Below are 24,353 nucleotides of genomic sequence, written 5' to 3' on the forward strand. Positions count from 1 at the left end.
TTCAAGATCCTCACTCCAGCACACTCAGCCAGGTGCCTGGCAAGATGACACATTTCCTGGTCTAAAGTTCACAGCCAATCCTCTCACCCAAATGGAACACCAATTCTCCTCCCAGCATACACACACACATACACATCTTATTTTCACTGCTCTACACAGGGCCCTGAGAATCCTTAATTTTAAAGTTGGGAAAAACGTGAAAGGATTCCTTAAGTCATTGTCTGTGACAAATTCAACTACCTTTTAACTCTTAACAATTGCAAGTAGAAAATATTTGAAATTTATGAGATGCTCCACTTTATGGAACAACTCAAATGCTAAAAAATTAGGTCAAGTAACATGCTTTAATATTTTAAAATGTTACTTAAAACTTATTGAGACAAGATAGCAGCACATTCTTGGTATTATAAACTCCTACTGATGACTGCTACTTGATAGCCAAAAACATTGAAAAAAGAGAAGAAACCATACTGGTATACAACAATGTCTGCAGGGAATGTCATGTTTTACTTTTTGTTAACTGAAATTAAACCTGACAAACCCAAAGATCTACAAAACTGACACTCATGTTATTTTAAATGATGAGGTAGGTTGTTTTCTATGCAGTAAAGTGAAGATAACAAAAAAATCCACACAACTTCCAAATTCTCTTAAAAAAAAAATTTCAGATTATAGTCACTTTCACAAACAAGACATTCATTCTTAAAGTAGAGAGGTTATACTCAGGCAGGTTCTGTACTTGATGTGTTACTTGGAGATTCAATAATCAGTCTTGGGTCAATCAACTCTCTCCAAAATACAGTAATTTTGCTCTCCTGTGTCACAGCGTACTCCACTACCTCGGTTCTATTTTCATTGTGATAAACCAAATCAAATTTCCCAGGTTCTCTCAAGGCAGGTAAGGATAGAAGAATTTGTGTATCTACTAGTGCTGGGTCTCTGGATTAGGGCTTAATATTCTTCTGGATGTTAGTTCTAAAAGCTTAAATGCAGTCTTTTCTCCAACTTGAGGGGCAGCTGCTTACAGTGGTAACAGACTATAGTCCTTGTGTGTCTTTACCGGATTCTGGATAATAGATGAATTTGTTACCATGTCACTTAATTGCTGTTGCCTCTGGTGGTCAGTGCTTCTATTTACAATACAGGAAACAGGATGCCATCATCCTCCACCTCTCCCCCGCATGCCCCGTCCCCTAGCTCCCTTCCAAGAAAAAAGGTTCTCTCCTCTACCCCATCCTCTTCCTAAACTAGTGGGGAGAGACACACTAGGAGAAGGACCAGGAGCCTGTCCGCCACCATTTGAGCCAGAATACCTCCATCCAGCAGCACCTGCAGTATGTGATGACAACTCTGGTCCTGGACAACCTCTTCCTGCAAAAAGGCCTACTGTCTTTAAGAAACCAGCAGCACACTCCAGGGTGCTTGATGACATCAAGCATTGGTCATCTGACTCTGAACTACAGTCTGAAATAGAAGATGTTGTTCCAGAAGTCTTGTCCTTGCTGGGGGTAAGGCTAAAGCCAGATTTTATACCCAGTTTGTCCGCAGTTGTATTTTTGGTAGAGGGTCCTTCCTTTGATAGCTCAGTTGGTAATTTCTCTGAGGAATTTCTGGCCTCCAAAGTGACTTTGCTGGGACCATCACTAATAGATTCATCACAAGACTCAGACTCCGAGAAGGAACTGGGACTCTCTTTTGAGCAAATGCTTACACTACCTTTACTTTTGGCTTTAACAGGCTGTTTCTAGCAGAACCTTTTGGAGAACTACATCTCTGATTGGCCCAGTCTTTTACTGCCTGTACTTCTGGAGACTTGGGATTCTTCGCCTTTTTTTTGATATTCACTTTTCTCTTTTTTCTTTGCTGATTTTCTTTTGGTCTCTTTGTTATCACCCGCTGTGCCACAGGTTGCTTTATTTTTTTCTCTCTTTTTTTTTTTGGCTGACAGTCTGATCCGTAACAGCTTTTGGTTCCAGATCCAAGACCTTTTCATTATTGTTATTGTTCTCTTGCCTCTTCCGATGCTCCTTTGAATATTTGTAATCTGGTTCGGTTTCTTCATCCTCTAACTGAAATGCCCGCTTCTTGCTTTTCTAAGTGATAAATTAGTGTCACCATTACTGATGATTATAGAATTCTCAGCAACTCCTCTCTCTTCTAATTTAACTCTGAGGCAGCAGTTGTCTCTCACCAGGCACACGCTCTCCCCCCGGGGCAGGAGCCCCCGCTCCAGGTAGAGGCCTAGGAGGTCCCCAGAACTGCAGCTGAAGCGCTGGTGGATGAGACTAGTGAGATCTGTGACGACTCGTCAGCTGTTCAAATCGACCAGAAGCCAGAAGGCCGTACAGTGCGGGGTAGCTGGCGGTGGGTAATCAAATTGAAGCCTTAGCCTGTTTCAGAGGCTGCCATCTTGCTCCGTGCTCAACGGAAGCCGACTTTCAAGTCTTATTGTTTAAGGAATACATTTTATAAGACTATACCTACCATAGATAGCGTTTCATCTGATGGATTTGGGAAAAGTAAAGTGAAAACCTGAAAAGGATTCACCATTCTAGATGCCATTCAGAGTATTTGTGATTCACAGGAGATCAAGGTCTCAGCTTTGTAAGTACTTTGTAAGGAGTGGATTCCATGGATGGAATCCATGGAATGATTTTGAGGGGTCTAAGACATCAGGGGAAGAGGTCACTGCATATGTGGTAGAAATAGCAGGAAAACTAGAATCAGAAGTGGAGCCCGACAATGTGACTAAAGTGCTGCTGCAATCTCATGATAAAACTTGAACAAATGAGGAACTGCTTCTATGGATCGGTAAAAAAGTGCGTTTTTGAGGTGGAATTTACTCCTGGTGAAGATGCTGTGAACACTGTTGAAATAACAAAATACTTCAAATATTCCATACACTTAAGTCAATAAAGCTGCCGCAGAGTACAAGAGGATTAAGTCCAATTTTGAAAGAAGTTCTGTGGGTAAAAAGCTATAAAACATCATGGCAGGCCGGGCGCGGTGGCTCACGCCTGTAATCCCAGCACTTTGGGAGGCCGAGGCGGGCGGATCACGAGGTCAGGAGATCGAGACCATCCTGGCTAACACGGTGAAACCCCGTCTCTACTAAAAATGCAAAAAATTAGCGGGCGAGGCGGCGGGCGCCTGTAGTCCCAGCTACTTGGGAGGCTGAGGCAGGAGAATGGCGTGAACCCGGGAGGTGGAGCTTGCAGTGAGCCGAGATCGCGCCACTGCACTCCAGCCTGGGCCACTAAGCGAGACTCTGTCTCAAAAAAAAAAAAAAAAAAAAAAAAATCATGGCATACTACAGGGAAAATGTCCACAAAAAGAAGGAATGGATGCGGCAAATTTCATTATTGTCTCATTTAAGAAATTGCCAGATCCACTCCAGCCTTCATCAACCAGTACCCCCTTCAGTCAGCAGCTATCAACATGGAGGTGATATCCTCCATCAGGAAAAAGACTGGCTGAAGGCTCAGATTATTGTTAGCATTTTTTAGCAATATTTTAAAAGTTAAGGTCTGTACATGTTTTAGACATAATGCTATTGCACACCTAATACATTTCAGTATAAACATAACTTCTATATGAATTGTGAAAAAAAAATGTGTGTGTGACCTGCTATATTGTATTATTCTCTTTATTGCAGTGGTCTGGAACTGAACCTGCAGTATCTCTAAGGTACAGCTGTACCCTAATGCCAAGTTCCCCCATCTGCTAATCATTTAGTGCCTTATGGAGAAACAACTGTTTTTATCAGAAATTAGAATTTAACTTTGGTCAATATACAAAGCTGTTGATAAAGTAAGGCATACCCATGTATTTATTGACAGCTATGCAAACAATCTTACCTTTTTTTCTTCATGTTTCTTTTTAGAGAGGCAGTTTGTTTTATTTTGCTGCATTGTTACCGTAATTTCACTTTATAATTTAAACCTTTTTTTCACATCTTTCCACATCCCTTTAAGTCTATAAATTTTATGTCCTTACCCAATTTCTCTCTGAAAAATGTTTTCCAGATGTAGCGATACTGTAATATTAATGCCAACCTAAATGTTAATATGCCATTCATTTGAGAAACATATTTGAGAGTCTTCTGTGTGCTAGTTTGTCCGGAATCGGTGGGTTCTTGGTCTCACTGACTTCAAGAATGAAGCTGCGGACCCTTGCAGTGAGTGTTACAGTTCTTAAAGACTGTCTGGAGTTTTTTCCTTCGGATGTTCGGACGTGTCCAGAGTTTCTTCCTTCTGGTGGGTTCATGGTCTCCGTGGCTTCAGGAGTAAAACTGCAGACCTTTGCGGTGAGTATTACAGCTCTTAAAGGCGGACCGTCTGCAGTTATTCCTTCCTTAAATCCGGAGTTGTTCCTTCCTCCTGTTGGGCTCACGGACTCGCTGGCTTCAGGAGTGAAGCTGCAGGCCTTTGCAGGGAGTGTTACAGCTCATAAAGACCACGCAGACCCAAAGTCTGAGCAGCAGTAAGATTTATTGCAAACAGGAAAAGAACAATGCTACCCCAGCATGGAAGGTGAGGCTAGAGGGTTTCCGCTGCTGGCTCTCCCAGCCTGCTTTTATTCCCTTATCTGACCCCACCCACATCCTGCTCCTTTTACAGAGAGCTGATTGGTCCGTTTTGACATGCTGCTGATTGGTGTGTTTACAAACCTTTAGCTAGACCCAGAGTGCTGATTGGTGCGTTTACAATCCTTTAGCTAGACAGAAAAGTTCTCCATGTCCCCACTAGATTAGCTAGACACAGAGCGCTGATTGGTGCTTTTACAAACCTTTAGCTAGACACAGAGCGCTGATTGGTGTGTTTACAAACCTTTAGTTAGACCCAGAGTGCTGATTGGTGCGTTTACAACCCTTTAACTAGACACAAAATTTCTCCAAGTCCCCCCACCCATCCCAGAAACCCAGCCATCTTCATCTCTCACCCTCTGCGGCACCCAGCCCAGGCACTCTGGCAGCCCAGAGGGAGCTACTCCCCTCATCAAGCCCTGCAGGCGCCCGCTGGCCGCGGGGCCCACTGAGCCTGCGCCCACCCGGAACCCGCGCCGGTCCGAGAGCACCGCGCGCAGCCCTGGCTCCCGCCAGTGCTTCTCCCTCCACACCTCCCTGGGAGCGGAGGGAGCCAGCTCCGGCCTCGGCCAGCTCCAGAGAGGGGCCCCACAGCGCAGCGTCAGGCTTAAGGGCTCCTCAAACGCAGCCAGCAGCCAGAGCCGGGAGAGATCGAGGGCTGCTGGCACGTTGTCACCTCTCACTAGGCATGTTCTAAGTGCACAGGAGACAATCAAGAACAAGACGGACAAGGTCTGCTCTTGTGGGACCTTACATTCTGTTAATAGCGGGAAGACAGATTTTAACAATGGATATGTTAAAAAGGCACTTGCAAATAGTGCATGCCAAAGAAAATGAAAACACGTAATAATAGAATGTGCTCCAAAAAGCTGCTTTGAGGTGGTGAATTTTTTTAGCTGAGTTGTGAATAATAAAAAAGAATGTGAATATGGATAGGATAGCATTCCACAAATAGAAAACAAGTATAAATATGGCGCTGTGCAGAAAGAAATGGGCTTTCATTTTCAGGGAAAGAAAGATGGCTGGTATGATATGGAGTGGAGTGAGCACAGGAGAGCCTGAGAGATCAGGTCAAGAAGTAGACAGGGCCAGGTCGTGCCTATCTTTTTTTTTTTCTTTTTTCCAGTATCCGTATGAGAGATAGGTTATCCCTGTCTTGAAGGCCATGTTAGGAAGTTAGTATTTTGTTCTAAGAACAAGATGCCAGTGGAATATTTTTATATGACCTAACAACATGTAAAATGAAAAGCACTTTTATTTGTGTGTGGAAAATGAACTTTAAGGGGAGAAAGATGGAAAGTAAAGAAATAAACTGAAAGACTATTGAAATAGTACAGCTGAGAGACAATGGCGGCAAGAAGAGATGGAGAAGGAAGAGAAGTGGATGACCTTAGGATGTATTTTAAAGTTATAGCCAAGGAGTTGCTGGTGGATTAGATGTAGAGAGTGAGAGAAAAAAGGGATCAGGAGTGACTCTTGGTTTTTGATTTGGGCAATTGGGTGAACAATAATGCCATTTATGGAAATGGGAAAAACTGGGGAGAAAAGTTCTGGAGGGGGTAAAAATCAAGAATAGAGAATTCTATTGAAGAATACAGACTAGAGATTGCCCTATTAAGTTGGAGAGGCCCATTTAGACATCCAAGTGGAGATTACTAAGAAGGAAGTAAACTCTGTGAGTCTGGAGCTTGTGGAGGAAGGCACTTTAGGGCTGGGGAAAATAATCTGGGAGTCATCAGTTTACAGGTAACCATGCCAGTGGATGAAATTATGTGGAGAGTGAATGTAGACAGAGTTGTGGAAATTTTCACAGTTTACATCAAGTATGTATGGAAGTCGCTTGCCTTGGCCGGGCGCGGTGGCTCACGCCTGTAATCCCAGCACTTTGGGAGGCCGAGGCGGGCGGATCACGAGGTCAGGAGATCGAGACCATCCTGGCTAACACGGTGAAACCCCGTCTCTACTAAAAATGCAAAAAATTAGCCGGGCGAGGCGGCGGGCGCCTGTAGTCCCAGCTACTTGGGAGGCTGAGGCAGGAGAATGGCGTGAACCCGGGAGGCGGAGCTTGCAGTGAGCCGAGATCGTGCCACTGCACTCCAGCCTGGGCGACTAAGCGAGACTCTGTCTCAAAAAAACACAAAAACAAAACAAAACAAAAAAAAAAACTTTCAATTTAGAAACCTTTGCGATACATTTGGAAAGGCTAAAAAAAAAAAAAAAAAAAAAAAAAAAAGCGTCCATGAAATGCCTGAAAACCATGTCATCCCTTTCTGATAAATTTAAGCCTTGCAGTGCTTCTTCCAAGCCAAACATCCTCTGGCATGGTTTCCTCCTCCATGGGTCTAAAAGTTTTATGACAAAATAGAGAAATATATTTTTATTTAAGGGGATTAACCTCAGAGTGAGTGAGAACCTTCCTGCTTAGATTTGATGAATCTTTCTGGCATTGTTCTAGTAAGAGAAATTTTATCAAAAGGGAATGAGTATCAGTCTGTCTCAGACTATGTTTTACTTTTTTTCCTGTCACTTAGCTTTCTTGACTGATATGCTGCCGCTAAGTTTTAGGAGACCTTTGCATTAATCTGTTTCTCAGTAGGCTGTGCTGTGGGTATGTCTTACAAACAAGCAGCATAATTTGGCTATATACAAAGAGAATCCTTCTCTCAGGTTACTTTTCTGGATTTGAGTGTGACTTAGGAATCCTTGCATGAAATGCTATTTATCTTCCTTCAAAGGTGAGGATTTACTGGGAATGGGATTTTTCTTGTGCTAGAAAACACCCATCCTAGATTACCTTCAGTTCAAACTATTTAAAACAGCATTTCAGAAGATTTAAAATATTTTAATATTTGAAAATATTTAAAATTCTGTCTAGAATGCTCTAGTAAGCCGGAAAAATTCTAGTGACAATGTTGAAAAATTCTAGTGACAATGTTAACATTTATCCTATGAGGCTAAATGTGACCTGTATGTTCCAGAATATTCAGGTGCAGCAGAGCTTGGAAATATGTAAATTAAAATGATTTCTTCCTGTATGTTTCAACTCCAAAGCTAGTTTTGATGCTTTAATTTCATGTATATTCTAACAGATTACATGGTATTTAGTCATGTGTTGAATTTGTACAATGCATTATGCATTAGCTTTTAAAAAGTTTTCATACCTATTTGTAGTGGCTTTGTATCCAGTGATTAGGTAGGACAGCTGTTAAAATTCCTGCCACAGACAAAACTAGTAATGTGACTGGGCTGGAATCCAGAGTATATTTCTATAAGATAAGTACCCTTAAGCAAACAACAAACATAACTACAATACCAGTGTCCACCCTTTAAAATCCCAATAATTTCCTAATATCATCAAATACCACCTAACATCCAGGAACTTAATATCATAAAGATCCATTCATATTTTTGCAATTGTGCAATTGTCTTTATTTTTTTTTTTTTTTTGGTTTGAATCAGTATCTAAATAAGGTCCAAATAGTATCCTCAGAGTGTCTGTTTTACTTTTGTCTTTAAATCCATGCAAAAAAAATCTTAAAGTCTAGCTTACATAGTGTTTTAGTAAGATTATAGTATAATTGTTATATATTATCAAAGAATCTACTATGTCAAAAGAGTATTTTGGAGGAAAAAAATAAGGTAACTACGTAGATCTGAAAAAGTTTGATCAGTCAACTTTTTTTTTTTCCCAGCCCAGAGGTCTTTTATTTATTTATTTATTTATTTATTTTTAACACCTATTATGCCATGAATTCATAAGGAATAGGTTCCAGCTGCTCAGGCTCCTTCCCATTGGTTCTCACAAAGCGTGCTTCTCTGGGTGGAACAGGCTGGCACTTCAGTTGAACCCAGGTACCTTTCTCTTTGGCTTCTTTCTTTTTCTGATCATTTTCCTTCACGCATTTCAGGAAGCTATCCTTGGCTCTTAGAGTGCTTAATGTGCTCAATACATACATTAATTCTCTTGGCAAGAATCTTGCCCTTGTTTGTTTACAACGATGCCAACAGCATGCTGGGTAACATTGTAGACTCTTCCAGTTTTGCCATGGTAACACTTGTGAGGCATTCCTTTTTGAACAGTACCCATTCCCTTGATGTCTACGATATCACCTTTCTTATAGATTCGCATATACGTGACCAAAGGAACAACTCCATGTTTTCTAAAAGGCCTAGAGAACATATATCGGGTGCCTCTCCTCTTTCCCTTTGTGTTAGTCATTTTGGCGAATTACTGGAAGATGGCGGTTCCGGCGGAAAGGCGATCTGTGAACTTTATGATACGATGCCAAAATAGTCTGTTGATTTTATTAATTTAGTGGAAAACATGATCAATTCAGTCAGCTCAGGTATTAACAAAACTGCAAATTAATTAGCCTTTAAAAAGTATCTTCTATTTGTTGGGTCCACATATACAGCCAAGATAATATTTATATAGGACCACAATTATATATTGACCACAATTATGTGTAAGACCACTTCAGGTCAGGTGTGGTGGCTCACGCCTGTAACCTCAGCACTTTGGGAGGCCGAAGTGGGTGGATCATGAGGTTAGGAGATCGATACCATCCTGCCAACATGTTGAAACCCCGTCTCTACTAAAAATACAAAAATTAGCTGGGTGTGGTGGCGTGTGCCTGTAGTCCCAGCTACTCTGGAGGCTGAGGAATGAGAATCGCTTGAACCTTGGAGGCCCAGGTTGCAGTGAGCTGAGATCACGCCACTGTAGTCCAGCCTGGTGACAGAGTGAGACTCCGTCTCAAAACAAAACAAAACAAAACAAAACAAAACAAAACAAAACAAAAAACGCTTGAAAATCTTTAATAATGCCACCTCAGTTGAGTAGTTCTTAGCTTTCAGAAATAATTACAACTATAGTGCAGTGCCTATTCTAATTTTAGAGCTGTCTTGTCTAACAGTTGGCTAATCACATACCAACTATGTATTCTTTTTTTTTTTTTTTGAGGCGGAGTCTCACTGTCACCAGGCTGAAGTGCAGTGCTGTGATCTTGGCTCACTGCAACTTCTGCCTCCAGGGTTCAAGCGATTCTCCTGCCTCAGCCTCCAGAGTAGTTGGGACTATAGGCTTGCGCCACCATGCCCAGCTAATTTTTGTAGTTTTAGTAGAGATGGGGGTTCCACCATGTTGACCAGGATGGTCTCGATCTCTTGACCTTGTGATCTGCCTGCCTCAGCCTCCCAAAGTGCTGAGATTACAGGCGTGAGCTACTGCACCTGGCCAATTATGTATTTCTTATTAAAGATTAGAATAAAATTATATGCATAGATTAGGTTATATAGTACACACACACACTTTGTATGTGTTAGATGTGTTAGGCATAAATTCATACACTTATATGATGATCATTCTGTTGCTTTGTTATTCCATAGATTTGGTGATACTGATAAATATACCAAGGGCAGTTTCATATAATGAAGGAGTTCTATCATCTGGGTTTAAATTCTACCCAAACTCTTACTGGCTTTACGATCTTAGACACAATTGTTAATTTTTCTATGCCTGTTACCTTATACATGAAATGAAATGATATCTACTCCAAGGTTGCTGTGAGAATTAAATGACAAAATACTTGTTTGTGAAATGCTCAAAATGGTGCTTTGCGCATAGTAAATATTTAATACATATGTTATGGCATTTCTTAGCCAATTTATTAACATTGTTTCTTAGAGAATTTACTTGTTATTTTTATTTATTTATTTTTTTTGAGATGGAGTCTGGCTTTTGTCACCCAGGCTGGAGTGTAGTGGCGCGATATCGGCTCACTGCAACCTCCGCCTCCCGGGTTCAAGCTTCTCCTGCCTCAGCCTCCTGAGTAGCTGGGATTACAGTTGTCTGCCACCATGCCCAACTAATTTTTGTACTTTTAGTAGCAATGGGGTTTCGCCATGTTGGCCAGGCTGGTCTCCAACTCCTGACCTCAGGTGATCCGCCTGCCTCGGCCTCCCAAAGTGCTGGGATTACAGGCATGAGCCACCATGCCCGGCCTTAAGTGTGTATTTTGTAGCTAAAAGCTAGTCTTTTAAATACATACTTTTTATTTTAGCCATCTTTAGAAGTATTTCTAAAATGTATTAAATGCTCCATTAATTTATCCCAATATTCTGAACACAGTGTAATATTTTTATATGGATTCAAGTTCATTACAAATACTTACCATTGCCCTGTATTTTAGGCTTGTTACAGGGGTGTTGACGTCTGTTTCAAACACCAAAATGGCCTAAGACTGATTATGTTCTCGCTTTCATGAATGTGTAAGCTTCCATACCTTTCACAGTCACCTCCTTCTCTTCCCTTTCTAATCCACTGTAGACTGAGAAACCTGATGAACAGGTTTATTAGAATTATGCTGAAAAGAAGACAAAGTGAGTAGAAGGAATTGGAAATGGCTCTTCTGAGTGTGACACCTTTACCCATTAGTCAGGGACTAATCCAGCGCCACGACTCTTTTATACTTATTTCTGGATCCTTGGCTACACTTCAAATAGCTGAGGTTGTTGGATATAATGTCCGTATTAAATAAGTATTAATCTAATGACAATAGTGCTTTAAACTGAAATATGGTAGAGTCAGTTCAGTGCCATTTTACAGCTTTATTGAGGTGTAATTGGCAAAACTTGCATATATTTAAGGTACACAATGTGTTTTAATATATGTATATACTGTGAAATGATTGCAATACTCAAGCTAATTAAAATATCTGTCACCTCATATAGTTACCATTTTTGGTGTGGTGAGAACACCTGAAATCTACTCTTAGCAAATTTCAAATATACATTATTAACATGTCACCCTACTGTAAATTAAATCTCCAGAATTTATTTTTATAATTGAAAGTTTGTACCCTTTGACCAGTATCTCCCCTTTTCCCCCACACAGTGACATATTTTGAAAAATCTATTTAGAACTTTCCTACAAACAACTAGGCCTTAAACTCTCAGTAGATCTTTGAGTCTCTTTCAAGTTACCGTGATTCAGTAATGCATGAAAGGATAGAAAGCAATACTCTGTCCTCCTGCCTTGGTCTCTGCTATGGTTTGAATGTGTCCCTCTCCAAAATTCATAATTTAATCCCCAATACAAGACTTGGAAAGTGGGGTCTTATAGGACAAGTTTAGGACATGAGGGCTTCACCCTCAATAATGGATTATTGATTGCCCCTATAAAAAGTGCTTACAAAAGTAGATTAGCGCTCTCTCCTCTGCCATGTCATACAATGTTGCTTTGGAGGATGTTGCATTCAAGGTGCCATCTTGGAGGTGGAGATAGGGCCCTCACCTGACACCAAACCTGCTGGTGTCTTGATCTTGGGCCTCCCAGCCTCCAGAACTGTGAGAAATCAATTAGTATTCTTTATAAATTACCCAGTTTCAGATCTTTGTAATAGCATAAAATGGACTAAAACAGTTGACTTTAGACTCAGGATTATGAAACAAGTCAGTCCATGAACATTCATTTGCTGGCAACTTGGATCAGTAAATTACAAATTATTTTTAAAAATAGGAAATAACAAAATATAACGAATGCCCATGCCCAGTTACAGATTAAATGACCTTCATGCCCATCCATACTGATCCTTGTCCTCATGCCTGCCTCATAGGTAAGCACTCTTGTGAAGAGGGTGTGAATGTTTTTTGTTTTTCATTATGAGAGAGTATATATTGAAGGATGCATTCAGAGCTAAAAGGCAAATAAACTGATAACTGACAGAATATATAAGCTTAAGGAGGAAAATGAATGACAAAATTTCTAGTGATCAAGAGTGAATTGCTTTTTAAAAACAGATGGTAAGTAGGCTGGGTGCAGTAGCTCATGCCTGTAATTCCAGCACTTTGGGAGGCGAAGGTGGGAGGATCGCTTGAGGTCAGGAGTTCAAGACCAGCCTGGCCAACATGATAAAACCCCAACTCTACTAAATACAAAAATTAGCTAGGCTTGGTGGCATATGCCTGTAGTCCCAGCTACTTGGTAGGCCCAGGAGGTGGAGGATGCAGTGTGCTGAGATTGCACCACTGCACTCCAGCCTGGGTGACAGAGTGAGACTCTGTCCCAAAAAAAAAAAAAAAAAAAAAAAAAATTGTAAACACTAAATTCCTATAGCATTTAGATTCCATTATACATATCTTAAGTCATGTATATAATTTAAACTGCTAATGTTTATAGCTGCTAAGATTATGACTGTTATGTTTAACTTAAAAATATGCAAAGGGGTACATTTTTAGGGGCTAGGAAAACAAGTTAGAAAACATGGGATTAGAGAATACATGTAAAAGTGAAAATTCTGGGTTACAGGGCACAGGCAACTTCAACTTTACAAGATACTGCAAGTTTGCTTTCCAAAATGGATATATCAAGTTCCAGCTGTGTTTCCTCTTCCTTGCCAACACATGGTGTATCTTGCCCTTTTAAAAAATCTTTCAGAAAGGATGATTCAAGTATCCTGAAAACTTACTTATGATACATCATCCATTTCTTTCCACAACCAGCAAACCAAATTTATTAGTATACTGTAATATCCCACAAGGACACCTAATGAGTCCTGGGGTGGCTGGAGCCTGGGTTGGTTGCCTTCTGATGCTTTCAGGCTCTTCTGAGCAGTGGGAGTGGAGCTGAGTCTGAAAGTAGGCCCCAGACAGAGAGCAAACTCACTCACTCACTACTCCTGGCCAGATGAGAATCACTGTCCATCACAGAAAAGGAGGGGCGGTCTACAAAGCTGTGAAAGCAATACATTCCAGGTGTTCAAAGAGCAGGAAGGAACCCCAAGTGTGAGGCCCCCAGGTGTGTCTAGTTGGATTTGAAAGGGTTGGGAGCTGGAGGTGGAAGGAGGGCTCCCTGCAGCCTCTAATTGCCTTCACATATATATAAAGTTGGTGGCTGTTAACTCTTCAGTGGTGTCTCACCTAACAGTAGGATTATGTAAGGGAGATCACAAATTAGAGCATCATGATTTTAAAATAATTCTAACAAACATCAATTTGAATTTAAAATTAACTCACAACATTATTTCCCAAAGAAAGAAAAAGAAGCGTTAAATTTCTTAGTTTCAACTGCATAAATTATGGGTTATTTTTAAAAAAGACCTAAAAATTACCTGTTTGTGGGTGTTCCTCATTGGTGACAGTATTAAAACATTTTAATCAAATGTTAATTAAATCAATTAAAACATCTGGCAAGATTTTACTTGAAAGTTCCAAATTCAGTATTTTTTCCTCAAATCTTCTACATTTTTCATCATTTAATTTAAAAAAAGTAATTTTTCTCTAATTCTTTCTGGTTTATACCAGTATGCTGTAATCTCTTCTATGTGTGCTACAACATGACAAAGGTTGGGAAACATTGATACAATGTGGTATGTTCCCTGGGTATCATTCACATGTGCTATGTTACTCCATTAGCACTGTGTTATGTTACTGGCTTCATAAGAATCCAATCTGATTCATGCTCTCAGTCCCAAGCAAGTTCCTGCATCTTTGTGTTCAATTTCTGCATCTTTGTGGTGGGGAAATGGAAAGTAATTTTAGATAGATATGTATATTTCATATAGTTTAATAAGCTATGTTTTGAAAATATTTAATACCTTTGTTTAAAGATGATCTCGTGTATCTGTGAGCTACTGAGCTAACAGCAATGGAAAATTTCAATGAAGAATCGGAATTTTAGCTAGACAAGTCCAATCCTTCATTTTAGAGATGAGGAAACCAAAACTGAAAGAAGTGTTTGTGCTCAAGTAGAGCCAGAGCTTAGACTGGAAAACAGATGTCAAGCCTCCAAAATTTAGAGCTTCACTACAATGACCTTAACTTGCATGCTATTCACATTAGATTTTCCTTTTTCATACATTTTGGGTATGTCTTAAATATATACTTAAACATGTTGATTCATTCAAAGGAGTTAGATGTGGCCAGGAAGTAATGAAGTGGTAAGTATAAGGACAATTATTTGTGAACACCAGATTATTCCTGGAAGAGTCAATGTCTGGAATGATAAGGAAGGGAAGATGGAAGGAAGAAAAGAAGTCCTTTTGTTTCCTATAAATAAGAGCTGTGAGTCTCAACAACCAAGAACAGAGATTAGAATACCAAAATAAAGGAATATAGGGGTTTATGAAGAATTTAGTATTACCATATCTAAGTATTTCTGCATTTGGTATCTTTTAAAAAACAGCCCCTCTAGTCTATAAATTTTTACCATATTGATAATGTATTCTAGGTGCATAATATATTGAGATTTTTGGCTAAGAAATCCAGTGTTTGCTTTTAAGCTTGTATTTTGTCAAAGTGAATTTTTGTAAAAAAATTCTCCAAACTATTCAGCTAACACTTTTTATAATGTATTCTCAAATTTAAGCTTTGCTGCACCAGAATACAACCAGAATACTAACACATTATTATACACAATGTAAGGATTATTGCAGTTTATTTAACACTAAAAGTAGTCATGCTTCATATACAATAAAATATATTACAATGATCATTTTTAATGCTTTATTCATTGATTAAAAGAATATACATTTAACATAAACCATACAACATCAGTCATCAGGTCAAACATTCAGCTGGTTTCCTTACAGTTTCTGTCAGGAGTTATTTTATCTGATCACATTTATAAGATAAAATCTCACCACATCTGGCATTTACACACACTGTGCCAGTGGATTCACACTACTGATGTACATATAAAATCCGCATGGTATGTGCTCACTGGAGACAAAACAGTGCACACCTGTCAAAAGGTCATTTTAATATAAGATGGTAAAACCATTTGTAAAACACATATAAACTTTTTTCCATAAATAGAATCATATCTGGACATCTGTTGCATAAATTGTGTTTCCAAAGCTTACAATAGAGCAGCCAGGTCTCAGCACTGCTGGGCACCCAGGTTGGCTACTTACTTTATTATTGCAGACTGTCCTTTAACATTAAATGCACAACATTCGTACCACTTAAAACTGGGGTCAGGTGGAAGTCTCACAGAGACCACGTCTGTACCGCGGTTGCCCTGAAACAGTTAATAGGCTTTTAAAGCCTCTCAGATATAACAAGGTTTTAAAACATACTTCATGGAATGTTCTTCATGTATCATAGCAGCTCATACCTGTGATAGAACAAGCTTTCAGTTTTTCCTTTCTTTCCTTTACATTCACTATTCACAGTGAAACAGGTGCATGTTTTTTTTTTTTCTTTTTTTTTTTGTTTTGTTTTTTCAGAGTTCTGAGGTTGCTGACTGAGCCACAGCACAGCTGTGTACCACAGGTCGAAATTCGACCTTAAATATTACAATCTAGCAGTATCTGGCTGGCCAGAGTGGGCCGGCCCCTGCCAGCATGTGGGCACTTCTTCATTAAGTCTATTCTTTGGCAGCTGACACGCGTGCTGACAGAGAAAAATCCAGTGACTTGTTGTTAGGGATTTCACGACTAATGTTTTTGCAAGCATGTGTATTTACAACTCTGTATTTTTATTTCCTTTAGGAGGTTTTACTCTGAAATACAGTTTCTTTCTTCCCCCACTATTTGAAATCTGGGCTAAATGAATGTGTAATGTAATTGATGAATAAAATTATGTCAGATATAGTTAAAAAAAATCCAACGATTTCAGTATTCATGTTTATGTAAATGCATTTTTTAAAAAAAAAACGATTAAGCAATGTTCTAGTACTATACAAAATTCAAAATGGTAACTGGTGATACGGACTATTAGATATGTAATGAAAGTTAAAGTCTTGGCTTTTGTGTTACAGATAATTCATTTGGGATATTATTTATCTTCCATTTGAAATCAAAATTAATGAAATGCTATCAGAATGCATGGATGCAGTGCATTGCATATAAATCTACCAGGCTATGGATATATATCTATGTATGTATAAAAATATTTTGGCTCCTGAGCTCTGAACTCTGACACACAAAGAATAAAAACGTCGAAAAGGCAGAGTAACTCAGTGAAAAATAAAGTTAGCCAGCAACCTCAGACAATCTTCGGCTGTATATCCTTAAGGTTTGGTAACAAGTCCATTAACCGTGAAAGCCCTATACATTGTCACTTTGAACTTCTAAACCAATACCCGACTACGTTCTTTGATCAAGAAGTAGAATATACATATATAATTCTATAAAGCTAATACTGATTAAACACAGCACAAAAGGATTAATTCACACTACTGAAAAAAAAAAAAAAAACATAATAGGACCCTACTTGCATATGTAACCACAGGAATTCTACATTTAAAAAAAAGCTAAATGTCTTCACTGAAGCTTTGCATCTCTCTGTAAAAATGACGATTTGGTTCAGTGAAGACACTGAGTGATTCGATGTCCATGACTGCGTGCCAAGGTTGACCCAGGCCCAGGGATACCTGCTCAATAAGGTTATGCACTGGATCTACATCCTGGTCGGCCAGTTCACCTTGGTCAAAATCAATGCTTTCTTCGGTGACTTCAAGCACTTTCAGATCAGAGCCCCGAAGACGAGCAATGGCAATGAGGTTATGTGCCCACACCGTGTAACCTGAAAAATAAACAAAAGACAACACTGTCCTTTCCTTTTCTCTTTGATAAGTTTGTCTTTTCCTCATTCAAAGCTTCTAGAGAAGCTTCAAATTTGTATCTCACTTACCATTTTGGTCTTTTTCCTTTAGAAATACATTGAAATTGGAATAGGAAACATGGTTGTATAGCCCAGAAAAAAAAAAAGGCTACAAGTTGTGTTCAAGAGTACCAATTATGATTAGATCCTTTATGATACTACTTCATTCAGTAAAACAGACATTTAAAGTATATACAAATAAATTTTACAGCTTTGGGTAACGATGTACCATAAGGATGAAATTTTTAGTTCATATATACACGTATCTGTTAACCACATATGGTAAATGTATTTTTCATTTGCGAAAATACACATATCTGTTAACCACATGTGGTAAATGTATTTTTCATTTGCGAAAAATCATCTCTCATAATGCTTCACAAAGTTACGAAGTGACACTTTAAAGGTAAACTGTTAATTGTCAGTAGCAAATATGTAAATTATAAAACAATCATGGGAATGATATACACCAACTTCAGAATAATAACTACTACTGGGAAGGAATAAAGGGGGATGAATGTGGGGAGCTTTAGCTTAAAGAAGAAAAAGGCTTTAAAAAGACTGGCTTAAATTAACTTTTAAATAACCTGATATGTCTTTACCCCACTGTGTTTACCACTTTCAGTATTGATCTAGTCTTTTCTACCACCTCTGACGACTGGCATAAAGCAAGACTTGAAAAGCAAGACATACATTCCCAAACACAAAGGGACGCTAAAAAAAAAATAATGAAACAGTGCTGGTAAGATAGCTAATAAGAGAGTTTAAGACATTCTTATATACTACTTTGTAATTATTTTACAAGTATCCAAAAAGGAAGTAAATTTATTTGTCAGAATACCAACTCTCCATCCAAATGAGAACAGGTCACATTAAAATGAAAGAAGCATATCAATGGAACCATCGTTAAAAAAAATTACACACATTAATACTTTGATACCAAGAACCTAAAAGCTGAGGTAGTGAGCATGAAAGAAATAATACGTTCTCTTCCCCCGTGCTATGTTTTAAGGGGTCGGGTGATTAGAGGAAATGTATCTACCACAGGTATGTGTGCTTTCTTAGACAGTTAAATTAATTTCACTGATTTTTTTTTTTTGAAATACCGCCATTCAAATGATGGACAAAAAAGTAACAGGGAAGCTGGAGCAGAACACTTAGGGTTAAATATGATTTTCCTGGCCGGGCGCGGTGGCTCAAGCCTGTAGTCCCAGCACTTTGGGAGGCCGAGACGGGCGGATCACGAGGTCAGGAGATCGAGACCATCCTGGATAACGCGGTGAAACCCCGTCTCTACTAAGAAATACAAAAAAACTAGCCGGGCGAGGTGGCGGGCACCTGTAGTCCCAGCTACTCGGGAGGCTGAGGCCGGAGAATGGCGTGAACCCGGGAGGCAGAGCTTGCAGTGAGCTGAGATCTGGCCACTGCACTCCAGCCTGGGCTACAGAGCGAGACTCCGTCTCAAAAAAAAAAAAAAAAAAAAAAAATATGATTTTCCTTTTGTAAGTGATATATCTTGCAAGCTTTAGAAAGCATAAGAATCTGCATATCAAGTTGATACAAGATTTCTTGATACTATAAAGGTCAGTGATATCTCTTTACTGGCATAAAATGTTTTCGGTGTAATTCCAGTATTAGATTATAATGAACAAAATCACCTACCATGAATTGCCAGAAGAGAGAGCTTTGTGCACCTCCATGCTAATAAAACCAACGGATCTTCATTTCGGTTGTCACTAAGATCTGGAAAACCAGACGTGTCAATCACATCATTCATTAAAATAAAATGAGTGAGGAACCTGTCATATTGCCTGGATATAAGATCAACAATAGCCCCTGAAACACAAGTGATATAGCTATCAAAATGAATCCTCTCTAGTGGTATACTGGGTTTCAGAATCTTTAACATATCTTCACTCTTGATATCAAAAGCCATTATATAGACCCGAAGGTTGGTGCTCTTTCGTGACAGGGCTTTCCAATGCTCATCATTTGGCATGTTGTCCAGAGACTTGTGCATTATGGAAACACTGTGAACCAGAAGAGACAGTCGCTGCAAAGGCACATGGTTGCTATCAGTTAAGACTCTTGCCATCTCAGCTGTAAAGTCACAAAAATCCAAGGCAAGTGAGTGCAGATTCACGAATCGCTCCAGTTCAACTGCAGTAATAAGAGTGCTGTTACCAGGAATATTATTGTCAAGTAAACTCAGGTGCTCCATGGTGCTGGCAACAGCATTAGAGAGAGATGACAGTGATGTTGGCGTTACTATTTCCAGCATAAACCCACAGGACAGCCATTTCAGTTGCCTACTATTACTCAGGATTTCTTCAAACAGTTGCTGAATTCTATAAGGAAAACACATGCCACGGTGATCCCATTAACATTCAGTTCTAATCTTTTAACACTGACTTTTGAAAATAGGCAATGAAAAGCATGCAATTTTGAGATCTATTTTTCCTCATTAGGTAATTTCTATTCAACCCACAGTAAATACCATTAAAATTCACATTAAAATGTAATGAAAAGGTATATTAAACACACAGATCTATTAAACTCACAGAAATATGCTCCTCATCCACGAAAAGCACCACTTATACCCGTTTAGTAGAAAAGTATGATGACATACAATTTATGTTATAGCAAAGGCAAGTAGGGAAATAATTTTAAATAGCAATAATTATTCACTTAGTTATTTGATTTGTCTTAAAGATTTATGAGATGGAATGGCAGATGCTGATCACTGTATTTCATCATTAAAACATTTCCAGGACTTATGTTCCTTTCAGGAAAAAAAATCATTACTCTTCTGTTTGTATCTCATAATTTATTAGAAAAACACATTATTAATAAATAGTACAACCTCCTTTCTATTAACCATGTAACTTACTGTTTAATTTTTTTGCCATCAGGGTCCACCTTGCTGAGGTATGTATTTGACAAACTTCCTTGCTGTTGTAGAACACTTATGTCTCCAAAAAGACTAAACTTCTGAAGGTTCCTACAAGAAAAATCATTTGAAATGATTTTCTAAATAATTTATACTTAAAAAAATGTAAATATAAAAAATAAGAATATGCAAAGGGGATATTCTAGCAAGGTTTCTATTTTATAACTCACTTAGAATCCAGTTAAGTACTTTCAGATTTCTTTATACATACATTCAGATTTCTTTATGCATACAAAGCAACATGATACAGGAGAAGTGGCAAAAGCTTTAAAGAACAAGGACTACGGTATAAAGATTAGTTCAGGAACTGAATATTATAATGACTATGGAAAAGTCTCTTAATGTGCCTGAGACTCAATTCTTCATCAGTAGTAACAATACCTACCTTATAGGGTTTAGGGATAAATAACACAATGACATATGACAAACTATATAAGCTCTAAATTTTAGAGAGATGATAATTACAATATAAACATTTCCTCAAACCAGTTAATTTAGTTAACATGTTAAATGCTCCAGGGTAAATCACTGCCCTGAAGATACCTACTCAGTAAGAAATATTCCTTAACTAAAATCTAAAGAGAACCTTCTCCAGTTTTATGATCAAACCATACAGCTTATGAACAAGGGAAGTAGAAAACTACGTAAGGCTAGGTGCGGTGGCTCACACCTGTAGTCCTGGCTGGCACTTTGGGAGACCAACGCCAGGGAATCGCTTGAGGCCAGGAGTTCAAGACCAGCCTGGCGAACATGGCGAGACCTTGTCTCTACTGAAAATACAAAAATTGGCTGGGCATGGTGGCATACGCCTGTAATCCCAGCTGAACCGGGAGGCGGAGGTTGCAGTGAGCCGAGATCGTGCCACTGCACTCCAGCCTGGGAGACAGACTCTACCTAAAAAAGAAAATGATGTAAAAATCTTTTGGTTTTAGATAATTTTAGTTACAAAACATACAGTTTTCTAATAGTAAAATTGTAAATAAAATAGGAGAAAAACAAATGGATAAAGATAAAACTCCTGAGTCCAATAATAACCAACTAGAGATTCCATTTATAACATAAAATGGGATAATTTTAATTAAAAAATATATCATCTACAACAGTGATACAAGATTTAAATAAATGAAAAATACCTTTTCTCTTTTTTTTTTTTTTTGGAGACAGTGTCTCGCTCTGTTGTTCAGGTTGGAGTATAGTGGTATGATCATGGCTCACTGCAGCCTCAACCTCTTGGGCTTAAGTGATCCTTCCAGTTCAGCCTCCTGAGTAGCTGGGACCACAGGCATGTGCCACAATATGTGGATAATTTGTAATATTTTGTAGAGATAAGGTCTTGCTATGTTCCTCAGGCTGGTCTTGAACTTGTGGGCTCAAGTAATCCTCCCATACTGGACTCTCAAAGGGCTGAGATTATAGGTATGAGATACCATGTCTGGCCCGAAAAATACCATTTCTTGACGGTATGTCACATTTTCTCAAGTCAATCACCTTAATTGCACTGAAAAGCCCAATGATTCTAAAATTTAGCTTGAGGAATTATCATTAATTCGTTTATTCATTTAACCAACAATTCCCTGAGGGCCTACGAAGTACCAGGAACTGTGCTATATATTAGAGACACAATAGTGATTCAGTGCTGTGAAGGACAAGTATCCATAAAAGTGGGTTATTTGGCTTTGGAGAATATAAGGTTTTATATAAAGTAGAAAAAACATATCACACTCAATTCCTAGTATAATACTCAGGCGAGTCATACAATCTCAGTACTTTCCTCCTTTCAACTCAACTTTCATTTATTTGGTGGTATTAAAATACATATGGAAGAGACTTTTACTTCTTTTACAAAGAATTAAACAAGGACAACTGCCTTCCCTCTGTAAACCACTATAAAACTAGACAAAACATAAAATAATTGTTTTCAGACACTGGACAATAAGCAATATAGGACTCTGATCCTGGAAGATGGGGAAAAAATGAAGTGTGTACTATAATTGCCTGAGATTATGGCCTGGAGAGAGTTTTCAGGTTACAACATAGCCTGGTAGTCTGAGTGGAGGAGACAGAGATTTTAGGGAGTTTGCAGTCTAGAATTTTAGGGCAGAGTACCAGAGACAAAGGAAATGTACAGAGAGAGCTTCACAGATTTGCAAAGACTTCATATTACCCAGGTTTTTGGCTGAGTAATGATTTGTACACATGTGGGGCAAAACTACAAGGTTGAAGAAGAGAGTACCGCTGGAAAGCAGTAGAGTCCACACAGTGGTAAGGAAACATGGCTCACAACTAGGAGAAAAATCCATCAACAGAAATATACTCAGAAATGGCAGATGAAGGATTTAGGGAACGAATTTAAATCAGCTATTAAAACTATACTCCATAAAACTATTTATCAATAAAAAGAATATGGATTAGAAAGGAAGAAGCAGAAGTGTCCTAATTTGCCAATTACATGATCATTTACACAAAAATTCTAAGGAATCTAAAAAAAGCTACTATGAGTTTAGTAAGGTTAATGAGTTGAGTAAGGTCACATGATACAAGGTCAATATATAAAAATCAATTGTATTTCTGCACGCTAGCAATGAACATTTGGAAATTAAAATTTAAAAAAGCACTATTTACAGTAGTATCAAAAATACAAAATATTTAGGAATCAACTGAACAGAAGTATCAATCCTATACACTGAAAACCACAAAACATTGTTGAAGTAAATAAAACAAGATCTAAGTAAATGGAATTCCACATCTGTTGGCTGGAAGTTTCAATACTGTAAACATGTCAATTCTCCCCAAATTGATCAACAGACTCAACACAATCCTAATAGGTACTATGCTTTACAACAGATCTCTAGAAATTTTTCATCTTGCAGAACAGAAATTTTATATTCATTAACAATTTTCCATTTTTCTCTCCTTACAGCCCTAGCAATCACCATTTTATTCTCTGCTTCTGGGAATTTGACTATTTTAGATACCTCACGTAAGTGGAGTCATGCAGTATGCATCCTTCTGTGACTGACTTATTTCACGTAGCATAATGTCCTGTGGGTTCATCCAGGTTGTTGCATACAGTAGGATTTCTCTCTCTTTATTTTTAAGGCTTAATATTTTTCCATTGCATGTATATATCACATTTTCTTTATTCATCTTTTGATGGACATTTGGATTGTTTTATTATATTGGCTAATGTGAATAATGGTGCACTGAACATGGGTGTGCAGATATCTTTGAGATCCTGATTACAACCTTTTTGTATACATATCCAGAAATATTCCATTACTGGATCATACAGCAGTACGATTTTTAATGAATCTCCATATTGCTTTCCACAGTGGCTGCACCATTTTACACTCCCACAAACAGTTGTATAAAAGCTCCAACTTTTCTACATCCTCACAAATGTCTATTTATTTAGAGACAGGGTCTCCGGTTACCAAGGCTGGAGTGCAGGGCGCCATCTTGTCTCACTGCAGCCTCAACTTCCCAGGCTCAGGCGATTCTCTCACCTCAGCCTCCTGAGCAGCTGGGACTACAGGTGTGCGCCACCATGCCTAGCTAACTTTTTTTGTATTTTTTAGTAGAGACAGGGTTTCACCATGTTGGCCAGGCTGGTCTTGAACTCCTAGACTCAATCAATCTGCCTGTTTCAGCCTCCCAAAGTGTTGGGATTACAGGTGTGAGCCACCAAGCCTGGCCTTAAATTTATTTTTGGTAACAGATATGCTAAGATGTGAGTTGATATCTCACTGTGGTTTTGATCTGCATTTCCATGATTAATGATACTCAGCATCTTTCCATATACCTGGAGGCCATTTGTATGTCGTCTTTGGAGAAATATCTATTTGTTTTTTGCTTGTTTTAAGATTAGGTTAAATTTGTTTTTTTTGCTATTGAGTTATACGAGTTACTTATATGTTTTGGAATATTAACCTCTTACCTTGATAGATGTTTTGCTAATATTTAACTTCTATTTCTCTGTTTTCTGGACATGGAGTCTCACTCTGTGGTCCAGGCTGGAGTGCAGTGTGCCATCTCGGCTCACTGTAACCTCTGGCTCCCAGATTGAAGCAATTCTCCTGCCTCAGCCTCTCAAGTAGGTGGGATCACAGGTATGCACCACCACACCTGTTTTTTTTTCTTTTGTATTTTTTTTTTTTAGTAGATACAGGTTTCACTATGTTGGCCAGGCTGGTCTTGAACTCCTGACCTCAG

At 38.7% G+C, this 24,353-nt stretch overlaps 1 protein-coding gene and 1 pseudogene across 1 annotated transcript in view; both read right to left on the reverse strand.

Annotated features, from left to right (window-relative positions):
- Positions 1–722: 722 nt before the first annotated feature.
- On the reverse strand, positions 723–8,804 carry LOC102118391 (coilin-like; annotated as a pseudogene).
- Positions 8,805–15,074: 6,270 nt separating this feature from the next.
- FBXO33 (F-box protein 33) overlaps positions 15,075–24,353 on the reverse strand; it is a 32,444-nt gene continuing 23,165 nt past the window's right edge. Inside the window, exons 2-4 of the mRNA XM_005561153.5 lie at positions 20,082–20,192; positions 18,854–19,539; positions 15,075–17,113 (exon numbers count right to left, since the gene is read on the reverse strand). Of these exons, the coding sequence (XP_005561210.3) occupies positions 16,842–17,113; positions 18,854–19,539; positions 20,082–20,192 (1,069 nt within the window). The 3' untranslated portion in view covers positions 15,075–16,841. The remainder of the gene's footprint in view (positions 17,114–18,853; positions 19,540–20,081; positions 20,193–24,353) is intronic.

This window comes from Macaca fascicularis, chromosome 7, assembly GCF_037993035.2.
Source record: "Macaca fascicularis isolate 582-1 chromosome 7, T2T-MFA8v1.1".
In the NCBI taxonomy this organism is placed as follows: domain Eukaryota; kingdom Metazoa; phylum Chordata; class Mammalia; order Primates; family Cercopithecidae; genus Macaca; species Macaca fascicularis.